The sequence below is a fragment of the Dendropsophus ebraccatus genome, chromosome 1, assembly GCF_027789765.1.
Source record: "Dendropsophus ebraccatus isolate aDenEbr1 chromosome 1, aDenEbr1.pat, whole genome shotgun sequence".
In the NCBI taxonomy this organism is placed as follows: domain Eukaryota; kingdom Metazoa; phylum Chordata; class Amphibia; order Anura; family Hylidae; genus Dendropsophus; species Dendropsophus ebraccatus.
The window spans coordinates 175,345,371-175,363,817 of record NC_091454.1 but is presented as its reverse complement, the minus strand read 5'-3'; the positions used below and the strand labels follow the sequence as shown (position 1 = coordinate 175,363,817).

Below are 18,447 nucleotides of genomic sequence, written 5' to 3'. Positions count from 1 at the left end.
CTGTGCCATGCGCATCGCAGGAAAGACAGCGGGAGCTTAGGGAGTTAAATGCATGGCTCAAGTCATGGTGTAGAGGAGAAGGGTTTGGGTTTTTAGAGCACTGGGCTGACTTTTCATTGGGGTGCAATCTGTTTTCCGCAGATAATTTGCACCTTAATGGAAGGGGGTCCGCTGTGCTGGGGGAGAGAATCCTAGAAGGGGTGGAGGGGTTTTTAAACTAGGGATGTGGAGGGAGGACAATGTAGTGTGTAATGTAGTGGCAGATAGGTTAGAGAGGGGACAGAACAATGAGGAGGGAGGAGAAGGGTCCTGTGGGGGGAGGATAAAAACAGTGCATAGGGAGATCCATATGTTGCGGATGAACAGTGAGGATGATTGTAGCCACAGCACAGTAATAAATCCCATTTCTTATAATGAAGCGGTTAAACTCGATGGTAATATAAAGTGTATGGTTACTAATGCCAGAAGTCTAGCCAGCAAGATGGGGGAGCTAGAGGCCTTGGTTCTGGTGGAGTCCATTGATGTGGTTGGTGTGACTGAGACATGGCTGGACTCCTCACATGACTGGGCTGTCAATATTCAGGGATTTACGTTGTTCAGAAGGGACCGGGTGGGCAGAAGGGGAGGAGGAGTATGTCTATGTCAGAAATGATATTAAAGTGAGTGTAAAAGATGCAATAGTGGGAGATGACTGTGATGATGTGGAAGCATTGTGGGTAGAACTACAGAAGGAGGAAAAGAGGGAAAAAATTATTCTTGGTGTAATCTATAGACCCCCCAACATTACTGAGGAGGTAGATGGCCAGTTGAATAGACAAATAGAGCGGGCTGCCCGGGAGGGGACAGTAGTGATAATGGGGGACCTCAACTACCCAGATATAGATTGGGGTCACGGTTCAGCTAAAACCACAAAGGGGAGGGAATTTCTTAACCTCCTGCAGGATCATTTTCTGGGCCAGTTTGTGGAGGAGCCAACTAGAAGTGATGCCTTGTTGGATCTGGTTATTTCTAACAACGCTGAGCTGGTTGGGGATGTCACTGTCCATGAACACCTGGGGAATAGTGACCACAATATAGTGACTTTTAGCTTAAAGTGTAGAAAAGAAAAACATGTTGGGAGGGCAAAAACTCTTAATTTTAAAAGGGCCAATTTTCCTGGGTTAAGGGCAGAACTTCAGGGCATAGACTGGGAGCGGCTGCTGTCACATAAGGATACAGCTAATAAATGGGAAATCTTCAAATCCACATTAAATAACTGTACTGCCAAATATATTCCTATGGGTAACAAATATAAACGGTTAAAATCCAATCCCACATGGCTTACAACCGAGGTTAGAAGGGCTATAAATGAGAAAAAAGGGGCATTCAAAAAATATAAATCAGAGGGGTCAGCTGTAGCATTTAAACATTACAAAGAAGTCAACAAAACCTGTAAAAATGTAATAAAAGCAGCAAAAATCCACAATGAAAGGCAGGTAGCTATAGAAAGCAAAAGAAACCCCCCAAAAATTCTTCAAATATATTAATGCAAAAAAACCAAGGTCAGAGCATGTAGGACCCCTAAATAATGGCGACGGGGAATTAATAACTGGGGATCAGGAGAAAGCTGAGTTACTTAATGGGTTCTTCAGTTCTGTATATACAAAAGAGGATGGAGCTGTGGTGGGTGGGGCCAGTACTGAGGTGGGTGGGGCCAGTGCTGCTAACACATGTAATGTACTGAACTGGTTTACTATAGATATGGTCCAAGATAAATTAAACAAACTCAATGTAACCAAAGCTCCAGGGCCTGATGGATTGCACCCCAGAGTTCTTAGGGAACTCAGTTCTGTAATTTCACTACCCTTGTATGAAATATTCCGTGATTCTTTGCTTACTGGTATTGTGCCGAGGGACTGGCGTAAGGCAAATGTAATGCCGATCTTCAAAAAGGGCTCTCGAACTTCCCCAGGTAACTATAGACCCGTAAGCTTAACGTCCATTGTGGGGAAACTATTTGAGGGGCTTATAAGGGACTACATCCAGGAATATGTAGTGGCTAATAGTATTATAAGTGATAACCAGCATGGTTTTACTAAGGACAGAAGCTGTCAAACCAACCTAATATGTTTCTATGAAGAGGTAAGTAGAAGCCTGGATGGCGGCGCGGCTGTGGATATAGTGTACCTGGATTTTGCAAAAGCGTTTGACACAGTTCCTCATGGACGTCTGATGGGTAAGTTAAAGTCTATCGGTTTGGAAAATTTAATGTGTAACTGGATTGAAAACTGGCTTAATAATCGTACCCAGAGAGTGGTGGTCAATGATTCCTACTCCGAATGGTCCCCGGTAATAAGTGGTGTACCCCAAGGGTCAGTACTGGGCCCTCTTCTGTTTAACTTGTTTATTAATGATATTGAGAATGGAATTAACAGCAATGTTTCTATCTTTGCAGATGACACCAAGCTTTGTAGTACAGTACAGTCTATGGAGGATGTGCAGATGTTACAGGATGACTTAGACACACTGAGTGTTTGGGCGTCCACTTGGCAAATGAGGTTCAATGTGGATAAATGTAAAGTTATGCACCTGGGTACTAATAACCCGCATGCATCATATGTCCTGGGGGGAGTTACTCTGGGAGAGTCGCTGATAGAGAAGGATCTGGGTGTACTTGTAGATAATAGACTACAGAACAGCACACAATGTCAGTCAGCTGCTTCTAAGGCCAGCAGGATATTGTCATGCATTAAAACAGGCATGGACTCACGGGACAGGGATATAATATTACCGCTTTATAAAACTTTGGTGCGACCTCATCTGGAGTATGCCGTCCAGTTTTGGAACCCGATTCATAAAAAGGATGTTCTAGAGCTGGAGAGGGTACAAAGACGGGCAACTAAACTAATAAGGGGAATGGAGCATCTTAGTTATGAGGAGAGATTAAAAGAATTACATTTGTTTAGTCTGGAGAAGAGACGTTTAAGGGGAGATATGATAAATAAGATATATAAATGGCCCCTACAAGAGATATGGGGAAAAGATGTTCCAGGTAAAACCCCCTCAAAGGACAAGAGGGCACTGCCTCCGCCTGGAGAAAAAAAGGTTCAATCTCCGGAGGCGACAAGCCTTCTTTACCATGAGAACTGTGAATCTGTGGAACAGTCTACCACAGGATCTGGTCACAGAAAAAACAGTAGAGGGCTTCAAAACAGGGCTAGACAAGTTCTTAGACCAAAATAATATAGATGCATATGTATAGAACCTATCACCCCTCCCCCTTCCCTGTATCCATCCCCTCCTTGGTTGAACTTGATGGACATGTGTCTTTTTTCAACCGTATTAACTATGTAACTATTAACTATGTAACTATATAACTTATATTGTATCTGATGGCCTGTAAAAAATTCAAACCATTGTCAACAAATATACGTCACTTAAAATTGTTCCATTTCCATGCTTATAGCGCTTTTATCCTTTGGTCTATGGGGCTGTGTGAGGTGTCATTTTTTGCGACATGATGTGTTCTTTCTATCGGTACCTTGATTGCGCGTATGCGACTTTTTGATCGCTTTTTATTACAATTTTTCTGGATTTGATGCGACCAAAAATGCACAATTTTGCACTTTGGGATTTTTTTGCGCTGACGCCGTTCACCGTGCAAGATCAGGAATGTGATTAATTAATAGTTCAGGCGATTATGCACGCGGCGATAGCAAAGATGTTTATTTATTTATTTGTTTACTTTTATTAATAACCTGGGAAAAGGGGGGTGATTCAGACTTTTATTAGGGGAGGGGGCTTTTTACTATTAACAACACTTTTTTTTTTACTTTTACACTTATACTAGAAGCCCCCCTGGGGCACGCTGCAGAGATCCATGAAATAGGCACCCGTTTACTTCCGGCTGCTGCAGCCGGAAGTAAACGAGTGCCGAGCCGGGGACGGCGCCGTCTTGGAGCGGTCCCCGGCCGGCTTCAGTTACGGAGATCGCTCCTCCGGGATAACATCCCGGAGGAGCGATCTCCCCACTAGACACCAGGGATGACGCTGCGTCCGGTAATCGGATGCAGCTGTCAACTTTGACAGCTGCATCTGATTACTGTATTAGCGGGCACGGCGATCAGACCGTGCCCGCTAATACCCGCGGTCCCCGGCCTACAAGCGGCACCCGGGACCGCCGCGGTTCAGAGCGCGGCCGCCACGCGGCCCTGCTCTGAACGTTCCTAACGGCATCAGGGCGTAAATATACGCCCTATGTTGTTAAGGGGTTAAAGGGACCCAGGTCACTTAAAGGGACCGATTTAGCTCTTAAAGGGACCAAGGTCGCTCTGAAAGGGACCCATTTCGCTATTAAAGGAACCCAGGTCGCACTTAAAGGGACCCATTTCGCTCTAAAAAGGGACCCATTTCACTCTTACAGGGACCCAGATCGCTCTTAAAGGGGCCCAGGTCGCTCTTAAAGGGACCCATTTCCTATTTAAGGGGACCAAGATCGCTCTTAAAGGGAAACAGATCGCTCTTAAAGGGACCCAGGTCGCTCTTAAAGGGACCAATTTCACTCTTAAAGGGACCCAGGTCGCTTTTAAAAGGGACCCAGGTCGCTCTTAAAGGGACCCAGGACACTCTTAAGGGGACCCAGGTAGCTCTTAATGGGACCCAGGTTGATCTTAAAGGGACCCATTTCGCTCTTAAAGGGACCCAGATCGCACTTAAACGGACCAAGATCGCTCTTAAAGGGACCCAGATCGCTCTTAAAGGGACCTAGGTCCCTCTTAAAGGGACCCAGGTCGCTCTTAAAGGGACCCAGGTCGCTCTTAAAGGGACCCATATCGCTCTTAAAGGGACCCGTTTCGCTCTTAAAGGGACCCATTTCGCTCTTAAAGGGACCCAGGTCGCTCTTAGGGGGACCCATTTCGCTCTTAAAGGGACCCATTTCGCTCTTAAAGGGACCCAGGTCGATCTTAAAGGGACCCAGATCGCCCTTAAATGGACCCAGTTTGCTCTTAAAGGGACCCAGATCGCTCTTAAAGGGACCCAGGTCGCTCTTAAAGGGACCCATTTTGCTCTTAAAGGGACCCAGGTAGCTCTTAATGGGACCCAGGTCGCTCTTAAAGGGACCCATTTCGCTCTTAAAGGGACCCAGATCGCTCTTAAAGGGACCAATTTCACTCTTAAATGCACATATTTCGCTCTTAAAGGGACCTAGGTCGCTCTTAAAGGGACCCAGGTCGATCTTAAAGGGACCCAGGACGCTCTTAAGGGGACCCAGGTAGCTCTTAATGGGACCCAGATCGCTCTTAAAGGGACACATTTCGCTCTTAAAGGGACACATTTCGCTCTTAAAGGGACCCAGGTCGCTTTTAAAGGGACCCATTTCGCTATTAAAGGAACCCAGGTCGCACTTAAAGGGACCCATTTCGCTCAAAAAGGGACCCATTTCACTCTTACAGGGACCCAGATCGCTCTTAAAGGGGCCCAGGTCGCTCTTAAAGGGACCCATTTCGCACTTAAAAGGACCAAGATCGCTCTTAAAGGGAAACAGATCGCTCTTAAAGGGACCCAGGTCACTCTTGAAGGGACATATTTCGCTCTTAAAGGGACCAATTTCACTCTTAAAGGGACCAATTTCACGCTTAAAGGGACCCAGGTAGCTCCTAAAGGGACCCATTTTGCTCTTAAAGGGACATATTTTGATCTTAAAGGGACATATTTTGTTCTTAAAGGGGCCAATTTCACTCTTAAAGGGACCCAGGTCGCTCTTAAAGGGACATATTTCGCTCTTAAATGGACATATTTTGCTTTTAAAGGGACGCAGATCGCACTTAAATGGAACCAGGTTGCTCTTAAAGGGACCCAGGTCGCTCTTAAAGGGACCCATTTTGCTCTTAAAGGGACATATTTCGCTCTTAAAGGGACATATTTCGCTCTTAAAGGGACCCATTTCGCTCTTAAGGGGACCCAGGTAGCTCTTAATGGGACCCAGGTCGCTCTTAAAGGGACCCATTTCGCTCTTAAAAGGACCCAGATCGCACTTAAAGGGACCCAGATCGCACTTAAAGGGACCCAGATCGCTCTTAAAAGGACCCGGGTCGCTCTTAAAGGGACCAATTTCACTCTTAAAGGGACCAGTTTTACGCTTAAAGGGACCCAGGTCGCTCTTAAAGGGACCCATTTTGCTCTTAAAGGGACATATTTCGCTCTTAAAGGGACATATTTTGTTCTTAAAGGGACCCAGGTCGCTCTTAAAGGGACCCAGGTCTCTCTTAAAGGGACATGTTTCACACTTAAAGGGATATATTTTGCTCTTAAAGGGACCCAGGTCGCTCTTAAAGGGGCCCATTTCGCTCTTAAAGGGACCAATTCGCTCTTAAAGGGACATATTTTGCTCTTAAAGGGACATATTTTGCTCTTAAAGGGACCCATTTCGCTCTTAAAGGGACCCATTTTGCTCTTTAAGGGACCCATTTTGCTCTTAAAGAGACCAATTTCAGTCTTAAAGAGACCAATTTCAGTCTTAAAGGGACCAATTTCACGCTTAAAGGGATATATTTTGCTCTTAAAAGGACCCAGGTCGCTCTTAAAGGGACCAATTTCACGCTTAAAGGGATATTTTTTGCTCTTAAAGGGACCCATTTCGCTCTTATAGGGACCCAGGACGCTCTTTATGGGACCCAGGTCGCTCCTAAAGGGACTTATTTCGCTCTTAAAGGGACCAATTTCACTCTTAAAGGGACCAATTTCACGCTTAAAGGGATATATTTTGCTCTTAAAGGGACCCAGGTCGCTCTTAAAGGAGCCCATTTCGCTCTTAAAGGGACCCAGGTCGCTCTTAAAGGGACATATTTCGCTCTTAAAGGGACATATTTTGCTCTTAAAGGGACATATTTTGCTCTTAAAGGGACCCAGGTCACTCTTAAAGGGACCAATTTCATGCTTAAAGGGACATATTTTGCTCTTAAAGGGACCCAGGACGCTCTTAAAGGGACCAATTTCATGCTTAAAGGGACATATTTTGCTCTTAAAGGGACCCAGGACGCTCTTAAAGGGACTCAGGACGCTCTTAAAGGGACCCAGGTCGCTCTTAAAGGGACCCAGTTCGCTCTTAAAGGGACCCAGGGTTGCTATTAAAAGGACCCAGGTCGCTCTAGTGACATGGTTCTCTTTAAGAGCGACATGGGTCCCATACCTTTTGGAGTGACTTGGGTCCCTTTAAGAGCGACTTGCGTTCCTTTAAGGGCGACCTGGGTCCCTTTAAGAGCGATCTGAGTACTTATAATGGTAAAGATCATTGCTCGGTTACCATGACAATCTTACTCATGTCAGTGAGACAAAATCATTAAGGACCTTCCATATATTACATCTTCTATTGGCCAATAGTGGACATGTGACTGTGGATGGTGTGATACATGCCTGACAAAACCTTAGAATTCCTATTGGCTGCTATATCTCAGCTATTTGCATATGTGCTGTGATTGGCTGTTAGCGGTTAGAGTGTGGCCATTATTTGCAATGGGCCATTATTTTCTATGGGAAATTTGGGGTCGTTAAACGTAAATTTCTTAAAAACGACAAATCCGATCGAAACGAAAAATAGATAGCACACCACACACCGCCGAGGGCTTCGAAACGCATTTTGAATGGAGTGTGTGCGCAAAGCAGTTCGGGCTGTATTACGCGCAGAAAAATAGCTGGAAGAAGAAGAAGAAACGGAAGAAGAAGAAGAAGAAGAATACGGATTACAATATAGTGCTTTTCAAGCACTATAATAATTAGAATAGATAAAAATACAAAGTGTATACGAAACCTGCTCATTGGAGCTCACAGACTACAACTGGGGGGTGACACAAGAGGCACAAGTGTTGTATTTACCAATGGTCCACCCATTGTACACAGTCAGAAAGTGCTGGATGGGACAGTCAAACGCCAATGTCTGAGTACAGGTAAAAAGTAGAAAGTGCATGAAACCATTGGAGATATAGATTAGAAGGTGAGGGGACAGCAGAAGAGGAGACAAGTTTAGGGCATATAATAAGCGGGCCTGAAGAGATGAGTCTTCAGGGCACGCTTAAAACTGTGTGTTGGGTATGAGTCTGAGGTCTTTGGGTAGGGAATTCCAGAGAACTGGTGCAGCACGAGAGAAGTCTTGGAGGTTGGAGTGTGAGGTTTTGATTATGGAAGATGTTAATGTAAGAAGTAAGTGTAATTTTGCACATTTCAATCATACTCAATACTGAATAAATTGAATTTTTTTTCATATTTTGTTTCCATTATTCATTACTTGAACAGTATATTATTAACATAGCTATTGATCCTGGGAATTCCATAATCCCATGACTTTTCCTTCTTAGTCTTGCAATTTTTATGTTAAAGAGGGTATTTTGTGGAAGTAAAAACTATATACTTAAATGGACATGGTCATAAAATAACTTCTGATATATCACAAGGATGCTGCTAAGACACCACTGATCAGAAGAACAAGCACATTTTATCTTCGACTCTCTGTATGGGCAGCTCCATTATAAATCCGCTGCCTGATCAGAGATGATTGGCAGAGAGGAAGTGCAGCGTTGACAGTTGGACAAGTTCAGTTGACAGGTTCCCTTTAAATATTCTTATGTACACTCTCATTAGAATACATAAAATAACATGAGTTTATTTTAATGACCTTTGGACAGATGTGTTCACCTCAATGTCTACCATATATTTACTGCCTGGCAACAAAACAAGTTGACATCTAATTGTATATTTACCTTGCAAGGAGTCATTAGTATAATTGCAATGGGTATTAAAGGAATGAACAATAATTTACTTTCAATCCTGCTGCTGAAAAGTAATATTCAAGGGCTTAAAGCTTATGCAACTATTATTCTTTATCATTATGTTTTCCTATTTACTCCTGGAAACACAAGTAAAAATTATTGCTCAATTATTATAATTGCGAACATCACCCACAGTGGAGCATGGATGATTTTAAGTCATAAATTAAACCTTGAGATCTGTTAACAGCCCAATATTATTTTCTATTGTATTGGATTCTTTTTTTTTCTTTTTCTTTTTTGTTATTTTTGTTAGCTAAACTTAATCTGCTTGAGGATTTTTGAGAAAAACACTATGGGAAAATACTAATGTTATAAATATAGAGCAACATTGACTGTGCCTCATATGTTTAACCCTACTTGGAATTTTTATGTTAAGCCAAATCCATCGTCATAATACTGCAATGCCGCATTGGAGTCTTAAATGAGAATTCCTGTGGAAAAATAAAATATCGGAAAGACAAGGGTGTGGGAAAATAATAATAAAAAAGTAAACTTATGTGTCCTTGTGCCCAATTCCCAGGACTGCTTTATATCCCTCACACTTCATGCTTTACAAATCTAATGCTCACTTGACTTTCTAGGGTTTACAAAATGATGATCTTTGACTAGAGATGAGCGAACCGGGTTCGGGTTCGAGTCCATCCGAACCCGAACTATCGCCATTTGATTAGTGGCGGCTGCTGAACTTGGATAAAGCTCTAAGGTTGTCTGGAAAACATGGATACAGCCAATGACTATATCCATGTTTTCCACATAGCCTTAGGGCTTTATTCAACTTCAGCAGCCACCGCTAATCAAATGCCGAAAGTTCGGGTTTGGATGGACTCGAGCATGCTCCAGGTTCGCTCATCTCTATCTATGACCTAAAAAAGTCTGTCGTGGCAGAATAATTTCTCTTATTAACCAAATATGCTTCATTATGTACACTATTGGGGCCAGTGATTGGTTGACAAAAAGCATTATCACTGAAACAGCTGGGAATTTATTTGATAAGAATTGGGTCTAGTTACTTTATTGCACTTCACTCATTTTCCAAGAAAACATCACACAATTAAGTTTACACTTATAAGTTTACAAGTTCTTGATTGGTCATTTTATTTTATTGGGACAAGTTCTTGACTTGTCTTACTTGCGTAGACAACCAAATGTATGGAGTCTAATAAGCCATGCAATGCTTCATGGAAAATATATCCAAATTAAAAGAGAAAAATAAATTGCTCCTCACTGCCATCTATTGGCAATAGCATCCCGTCAAATCTATGATTAACCCATAACAAAGCCTTTCTCTCAAATCTTTCTTAGAAGGGAAGGTAATGTGTTTATATTCATAGTGTGGGCTATGTCTGCCCTTTCATTACTTCCTTTCTTATTATCTTACGATAGATACAGTATATGTTTATCCCAGGCAGGTTTACATTCAGATATTGTAGATTAACCAACCACATCTGCTAGAAGTTTGTTCCAAGCATCTACTACTCTTTCTGTCAAGTAATGTTTTCTTGTGTTTCTGATTTTTCCCCCAACTAACTTCTGACTGTGGCTCCTTGTTCTTGTGTTCAATTCATTATTAAAAACACTCCTCTCTTGAACCTTATTTAGTCCATCAACATTTTCCCAGACAAAAAAATAATGTTTGCTATTTTTTATTTTTTTTTGTGCCCAGTTACTTGAACGGATTCTGCAACGGATGCTCCAAACTCAGCTTCAAACACAGATCTCACCTGTATGGGATTTTTGATTGACCACAAGAAAAAAGACATTTTCTGGTTGTTAACCCTGTCCATAACTCTATAGTAGGGAATAATATGTTATTTTCATGCCCACTGATGAAAAACAAAACCCTTTTATGTTAATTTGAATAAAGACAATCTTTATTACATGCTGTACAATTTAGGCATGCATTTTCCTACCTATAAAAGTATTTAACACTATAAATTATAATCAACATCATGTCCTAGTCTGACATTCAGTCCTGACATCAATCTAGAGTCTCAGGATGTCAGTGCCATAAAAAGGCAACACTTGGAAAGAAGCCCAGGACTATCCATTGTAGAAAATCAGCCGGTGGTCAATAATGGATTAGGATACACTGTACTGTGGAAAAACATATTTTGAAAAGAACAACTGTGTTGAAGTTCTCTACTTTTTCATTACGGGAAGGATATAGGTCTTTGTGGACCACAAATAATGTTTAAACATATGAAGGGAAATGTATTTTGGTGTTTTCTAATAGAGCTTAACAAAATGCAAATGATAAATAGAGCAGGCTCTGAACACTTTTAAAGCAAATGTACCATCAGTACATTCGCTTTAAGTTTTGCCAATGGATAGTTTTTGCCCATTTTTTTTTATTATTATTATTATTATTTTTTTTACAAAATAAAGAATAATCTATACTTACCTGCCCTGACCCCTCCTCATAAATCTCTGACACCACTGTTCCCAGGTCCTCTCTGCTTCCTCCTTCTTTAAATAATGTGTTGAACCTGCAGGTACTGCCCATTTAGTCAGTCACTGACCAACCAAGTAACTCCCTATAACTATTAATTGACCAAGTCCTGCAGGGTCAGCTTTTTATCAGAAGCATGAAGAAACTGAGAGGACCAGTAGGGGAACAGGGCAGGTGAGTATGGTTTATTTTATTTTTATTTATTTATTTTTTACAGTAACCAGTCACATTTGTAAAAGAAAAAATAAAATAAAAAGTTTGTCCCCCAACCACCTCTTTAATAGTGTTTTTTTCTACATCAAGCTTTTATTCCTATATATATGCTTTTGTATATATGCACATTGAACTGGTAGAATGACTGGCCAACAGCTATCTGAACTATATGGCCAGCATTCAGGGCAGATAACAGTTTAATGGCACAAACTTTTTAAAGAGAAATCGCTTTATGATGTTTTACAACTTTTCATGAAGTTGATGAATTTTATCACTCTGTCAATGTCCTAGTACAGGTGGATGAAGCTGCTGCAGGGTTTACTGGTCATTTATTTTCCTTTTCATAAGAGAAAACTGCATGAGGTCAGATTAAATGCATTTTAACAAAGTATGAAAGGGCCTACTGTTCAATAGCTTCAGAAAATCCCTTTCTACTATGAATTGACAATTGAGTAGAGTTTCAGTCTAACATACTGTGATTACCTTTGGAAAATTCCCCATAGTAAACTGCAGATGAAAACAGATCTCCACAAAATTAAAAGCATAGACAGCCATAACTTTTATCCCGTAGTGACCCAACGTATAGATGTTTGGTTGTGTCCTTTGCATATATAGGTGTGTAGAGGTTACAACCCTTATGTGCTGATATAAGTGACTTTAGTACTGAACAGAATTACAGCTTCACAACCCGAGACTTACCGATCAAACGCAGAAGAAGAAACAGAACACCCAGTGCATAAGACTTCAGTTCCGGACTTACTGCCCTGTAAAGAGGAAAGAACAGAGCCAGTGAATCAAGAAAGAGAGTGGTGTATCCTATTCAAGATTACTGAAGAAAGTGATGCTTCAGCAAGAGATAGCAACAGCATTAAAACAGTAGACAAGGCAATGCAATCTGCCCCAGTAGGAAGAAGGAAACTGGATGTAAAACTATACAATTAGACATTACTGGGAAATAGACCTAGACAATGCTGTAACATTAGCTTTAGCCATGTAAAATAGTTAAAGGTAGCACATTAATAAATATAGACATGTCATCGTGGATGGAGTTAAGTCAAATTAATTCTAAGCTAAACCCCTGTGGGCATATAATAAGAACCATACAATTTCTTACAAGTCCGGCTGTGTTCTTTAATGAAATATTCTATATTGTTGGCTATTTGTATTTGATAAAATGACAAATGCAGGATTAGTTTCTTGTATGTTATTCATATGTTGTTGTTTTTTTTCAACTTGTATTATCTAGTTGAATGTTCCTCAGAGGTTTGTAGACCTCGGTCACTGGTTAAGATTCCGTAGTTTCTTTGCTGCCAGGCTGATCATGGCTCTCCGCTATGGTACTAGCAATTTCTAATGTTGTCTAATGTCTATCAATACTCAACCTTTTCATACTATAATCCATGTAAAAATAGTTTGATTGTATTGTCTCGAGATCATTTGGGGACCTTAGATCTTTGTGATTCTAAAAGACCTTTTTCTTCAGAAACCAACTGATTCATGTTGATTCAAGTTGAATGATGCCTTTTCTCAAAATTCACCAGGATCTATTTGTCTATTACATACGTAGGTAGACTGATTACATGGTTAATGGTTCTTGAAGCTATCAAGGATTACATGCTTTCTGTTACTAATTTACTGTATCTTATTAAAGGACAACTCTGGCGGGACCCCCCCCCCCCCCCCCGGCTTGCACACCGGCAGCCTTTTTATTGGCTGGAGCGCATCACATGGCTTCCAGCAAGCTCATCCAAGCAGGGCTGAGCAAGCTGAAAGCCATGTGATGCGCTCCAGCCAATGAAAAGGCTGGTGGTGCGCATGTGCACCAGCAGCCTTTTCTCTCCCATTCACTTTCAATGAAGACGCCGAGGAGGAAGAAGACCCGGACCGTCCCCCGGCTCTGACGTCGTCATCACCAGATGCCGCCCGGGAGAAGAGGACCGTGACGATCGTAATAGGTAATGTATACATTCTTTAACTTCCAAAGGGGGGGGGGGGGGTCGGGGGTCGGAAAGTGGGGGAAGGGGGCCAGACCGGGCATTTAACCCCATTACAAAGTTATATAACTTTGTAATGTGTGTTAAATAAGCCAAAAAAATATTTTGTGGGAGTTGTCCTTTAAGGGGTTTTCACCACCATTAGAAGTGATAACATGATATAGTTCATTGCTTCCTAAAAGTGGGGATCCAACTCCCTGGATCTCCATCAATCTTGAATGTCATCCTCATTTGATGTTATGCTTATTCACTTGCTGGCAGCGGTTTCAACTTTTGCCAGAGTAATCAGTCCATGACAGGTTTTAGATTTATTTGTGGTGATTCCTTGGTCTATACTGTGGGTCTATTTGCTGGTTTTCAGGGTTAGTTATATGGTTTGAGTAATTGCCTTTTACTGAGGGTTCGTTCCAGTCTCACTTGTTCCAGTCATTTTATGGTGAGTAGTCATTTTCTATTATTTTTGATTTTCAAAATGTGCTTGTCCAAATTTTCTGTAAGACTACTGATTGGTGCCACTGTTCTGCCCTACCTTAAGTCTTGGTGATATCTGAGTGCTCAAAGCAATTAAGAACTAGGAATGATGACTGTTAAAGGTGAGGCCAGCTTTTGCAGTATAGCCTTGTAACACTTTGTTGCAATTTCCTACACAGCTTATAAATAATAGGTTTCTGTGCAGCTGTGAATTCCGCTTTAAAGCTAAAGTCTTCATCTGGAATTCCAATACAGTGGCACCTTGGCTTAAGAGTAACTTGGTTTAAGAGCGTTTTAATCAGTTTTTCAAAATTGTGACTTGGTTTAAGAGCATTGCTTTGGTTTAAGAGCTCCCTGTACTGGGTGGGAGCGTGAGTGGAGGAGGGGCATGGTCTGCATAGCGGGGTCTACAGCACTGTACTCTGACCCAGGAAGTCTCCATCACCTCCATAACTTATAATATCACATATTCTGCTGTTTCTGAATGTTTGTTTAATCTGTTTTACATGTTATTCAGAATAATAAATCATCATTTTTGGGGTGTGAAACCAATTGTCTGCATTTCTATTATTTCTTATGGGAAAATTTGCTTTGGTATAAGAGTGGATTTGGATTACAAGCACAGTCTTGGAACGAATTATGCTCGTAATCCAAGGCACCACTGTATTCATTTTTGTAGTACTACGTTTTAAGTAGTCTAAATAAATACATGTCTGGGACATCCAGTAATCTATCAATGTTGTTCTGGGATTATCAGATTGTATATACTTGTCTATCTACATAATAAAAGAACACTACCATGGAGCAGAGGAACATTGATTATTATCACAATGCTTTAATTAATGGCCCCTTCAGCGACACTTCACTGCCAGTCAGGGTGGGACTGTAACCTCTTCAGAAATCATTACTTGGGTTTTAAAAGCGGCTGCCGCACATCGCCGAGGTAATTACATCTGGAGCTGCATAATAAGTTCTGGAATTTAGCAGCATTGTTAACACTAGCTAATGGTGTCATTGGGATATAAAAGTGACTCATTATGTTTGGGAACTGTGGATGTGTTTTGTAACTCTAAGTTAAGTGTTCTGGTGCTTTAGGACCCAATGTTCTACTAAAAAGTCTCCAGATTAAACACGTATGTGCTGAGGGTGAAACCTTCTTTCTTCTAGATGTAGAGGATGCCCCCTTGTTATGGTAAGAAACCTAGGAGTAAAAAGATCACTAGAAAGATCTCTGTTCTGTCCATTCATATATTTGTACATTGTGATCAGATTTCTTATAAGACATCTTTTTTCTTAACTATATAGCACCAAGCTGTAAACCGCAATTTATGTAAACAGCATCCCTGCCCAGCTGTCTCTGCACTCTGTGATGTCGGGAGGGCTATTCACAGTGAGGTCACCAGCAATTTGACTTATTATTTTTGTATGCTGTTGGTGGTGGTTGGTACACTGTGTCTTTGAAGTGTGGAAGTATGGATGGTCAAGTTTAAACCACCACGTTGCTTTGTTGTGTGGTTCAGGGACTTGACTGTAAAGCCAAGTAATAAAAGTACATACATATGAGAGTGGCTGTACTGTCTGCCACCACAATGTAAGGGTAAGAGACTTAGAGGAGATTAAATAGGTGGATTTTCTGCCACTATAAAGAGTCTATAATTTAGACAGATGCAGGCTATGATAAGTACATTCCTGCTTGGGAGGGATGACGGTTAACCCAAGGCTAAACCAGGGACAGCTTAGACTCTTCTTAGCAGCTGATGCATTGAAGCCGTTAACATTTTTTATTTGGATATGCTATGGCTTTGGGACCAACATCGAACAGAGTGTAGAGCGGAGTAACGTTATATTGAGTTCAGTAATTCATACATCTCATTTTGTGTTCCTTCTGCTGCACTATTCCTCTGTGGGGTGGTTGCTGCCAGACCACCTTCCTTTGCCAAGGGTTCACCCTCTACCCCTCCTCAGTATCACTACATACACAAGGCCAGAACAAGGAGCAGCCATCTACTATAAAGCTGCTTCCCTTACAATAATAGATATCACCTTTTCATCTGAAGTAGAAAGCGGATTAGTAGAGTGTTGAGCATTTGAGAAAGATCAAATGGAACTAGATATGTTCCACAAGACAATAATCACTTCTTTATTCTCTGAGCACCACTTAAGGTGAGCAAATGTTTCGACCTATTACTGACTTATGACATCTAGCTTCCAATTAGGCTTGCAAAGATGTAGGGGCCTAGAGCAGCTCAACTGCAACATAGTAACCTAGAGGTAACCAGTGGGTATCAATCTATAAAATGGATCACCTGGTACTTTACGAAATATAGGTTTACAAGGACCAGCAACAAGCACCATGAAGAATAACAATAAATCTCCTTCCAGCTATCGGTGAATAGTCACAATCTTTATCTTCTACATGTACAGCAATAAAGAAACAGTAAAATATTGATAGTAATGTACAATTAGCCTTTCCTAGGTACTGACTATTAGACTCGAAGCCATCATAACAGATTTGTAGAACAACCCACAGCAATCAATTGCTGATGGGCACTGGCATATTGACTTACTGTAAGGCAATACTTTAAAGGAGATTCCTCTAGGGATAATATTAGAATTTACTTGATCAGAAAGAATGGAGAAAGAAGACTATGCCGTATGCAGAGGCTTGCATGTTCTGCTCTGAATGTTCCTGAAAATTGCTTAAAATGACTACTTTATTTGATAGTTAATAGGTTTACAAATTTTAAAAGGATCTATATTAGACAGAAAATCTTAATTGAGCTTGTCATAAGGCAAATTGTGAAACGAACAGAATTCTAGAGGAGTAACAGAAAGGATGCAAAATTTTTTTATCATTTGGAACATTAAATGTTTGAATAGATTCCTTTCAGCCTATCTGTACCACTAAAGAAGTAGCACTCTCTGTGATGTGCACTCCAAGTAGTTTGTGAAAGCTCAGATACACAATTTTTCTTCACCTCTGTGTCTCTTAAAACTGTGGAGTGTTGTGAATTTGATAAGTGCCGTAATAATAACAACAATGAAACACAACGCGGCATGCAGTGAATCCAATGTGAGCCATTGAAATCCTGAGTGAAATGTCAGCATGGGAGAGCTTTGTAGCCCTGACAAGGCTTTGTCATTGGAAATCTCTATTGAATCAGCACAGCTAATGTGGTTTGAAATATCATGTGGGCAGGTATACACAATTCTTCATAAGAGGAGATTTGCAGAGGCTTTCAATCCGAATGGGGGAGTATGTGAGACCTCAACGCCCATGTAATCATCCTTCTTCCTTAGAGAATTGAAAGCAAATCAGTCTAGACCTTAGTTAATGATAGCGATCCCGTATGATGTAGTAGTCTAGCATTACATTAGACTTAACTACCGCAATGCCAGAAAGGTAAGCTGCACGCAGTAGGGCAGTTCTGTTAGAGATATAACAGGTTTTATGAGAATCCATCCAATTTAGAGTCAGTTAAAGCATTCCTCTAGGCAATATTAAATGTATTTCAACGTTTGGAATGAAAAAAAGTTGAAGCCTTGGTAATGTGCATAAGTCCAATAGGATCACTATTGCTATATGGAGCCTTCAAAAACACGCATTGTGTTAATCTAATGCAATGCACAGACTCTAAACTATGTTATACTTTATTTCTAGGCATCAGCATGAACAAGTAGGGAGGCAGAAAATTGTTTTCTGCAGTGTCACAGCAAGAAAGGGAGTATTAGAAATCTTAAGCCGCCAACAGATAAGTCATGTCTCCCCCTACACTTGACTTTGGAGGAAAGGCGGACAGGACAGATTACATTTCACCAACGTGATCTTACTGGTGTATGTAGAAAAGATGCTCGTTATTGGGGCCATAGAGGTTTATAGCCATCCACTAGAAAGAGGTCAACCAACTGTTTCTATTCTATGGCTTCCGAATTTCACTTTATTACATCAAGTGGACAAAATGCAACATGATCTTTATGTCTACTTTTGCAACCAATCTGTATTAATGTCTCTCATGCATTAAAAAATAAGGCACCTTTGAAAATGATTAAAAATATTCTACCACTTTGTGCCTGTGGCTGCTATCCAAATCCATCCTATCCACATATATATATATATATATATATATATATATATATATATATATATATCTGTGTGTGTGTGTGTGTGTGTATGTGTGTCCCCATGGTTACAGACTACAAATGAACCCTGTGTAGTCTGATCTTGCAGTCACATTCCATCTACTTCTTGCTTATATAGCACACATGCCAGTATGACTAGTTGTGAGAGTGTAGAATGGGTGCATTGTCCTAGGTCCCCAACATGGTGTTGACTCTGGGGCACATGATTTGTGTGTCCTCCGTATAATCCAGCCCTGATAACAGGTACTATAATTTAAAGTACAATCACAAACATTCATGTTGCTTGCTGAAACACAGCATGTTTTATATTTTTTCCTCTTGTGGTCTTTCCCCAGGAATATATGTAGCCCAGGGCTTAGGTTTGTCATCATCTGCCTCT

The 18,447-nt window shown here is 41.0% G+C and overlaps 1 protein-coding gene across 1 annotated transcript in view; it reads right to left on the bottom strand.

Annotated features, from left to right (window-relative positions):
* SLCO3A1 (solute carrier organic anion transporter family member 3A1) overlaps nt 1-18,447 on the bottom strand; it is a 241,036-nt gene that overhangs the window by 16,618 nt on the left and 205,971 nt on the right. The window contains exon 9 of the mRNA XM_069956689.1: nt 12,163-12,227. Coding sequence (XP_069812790.1) covers nt 12,163-12,227 — 65 coding nt within the window. The remainder of the gene's footprint in view (nt 1-12,162; nt 12,228-18,447) is intronic.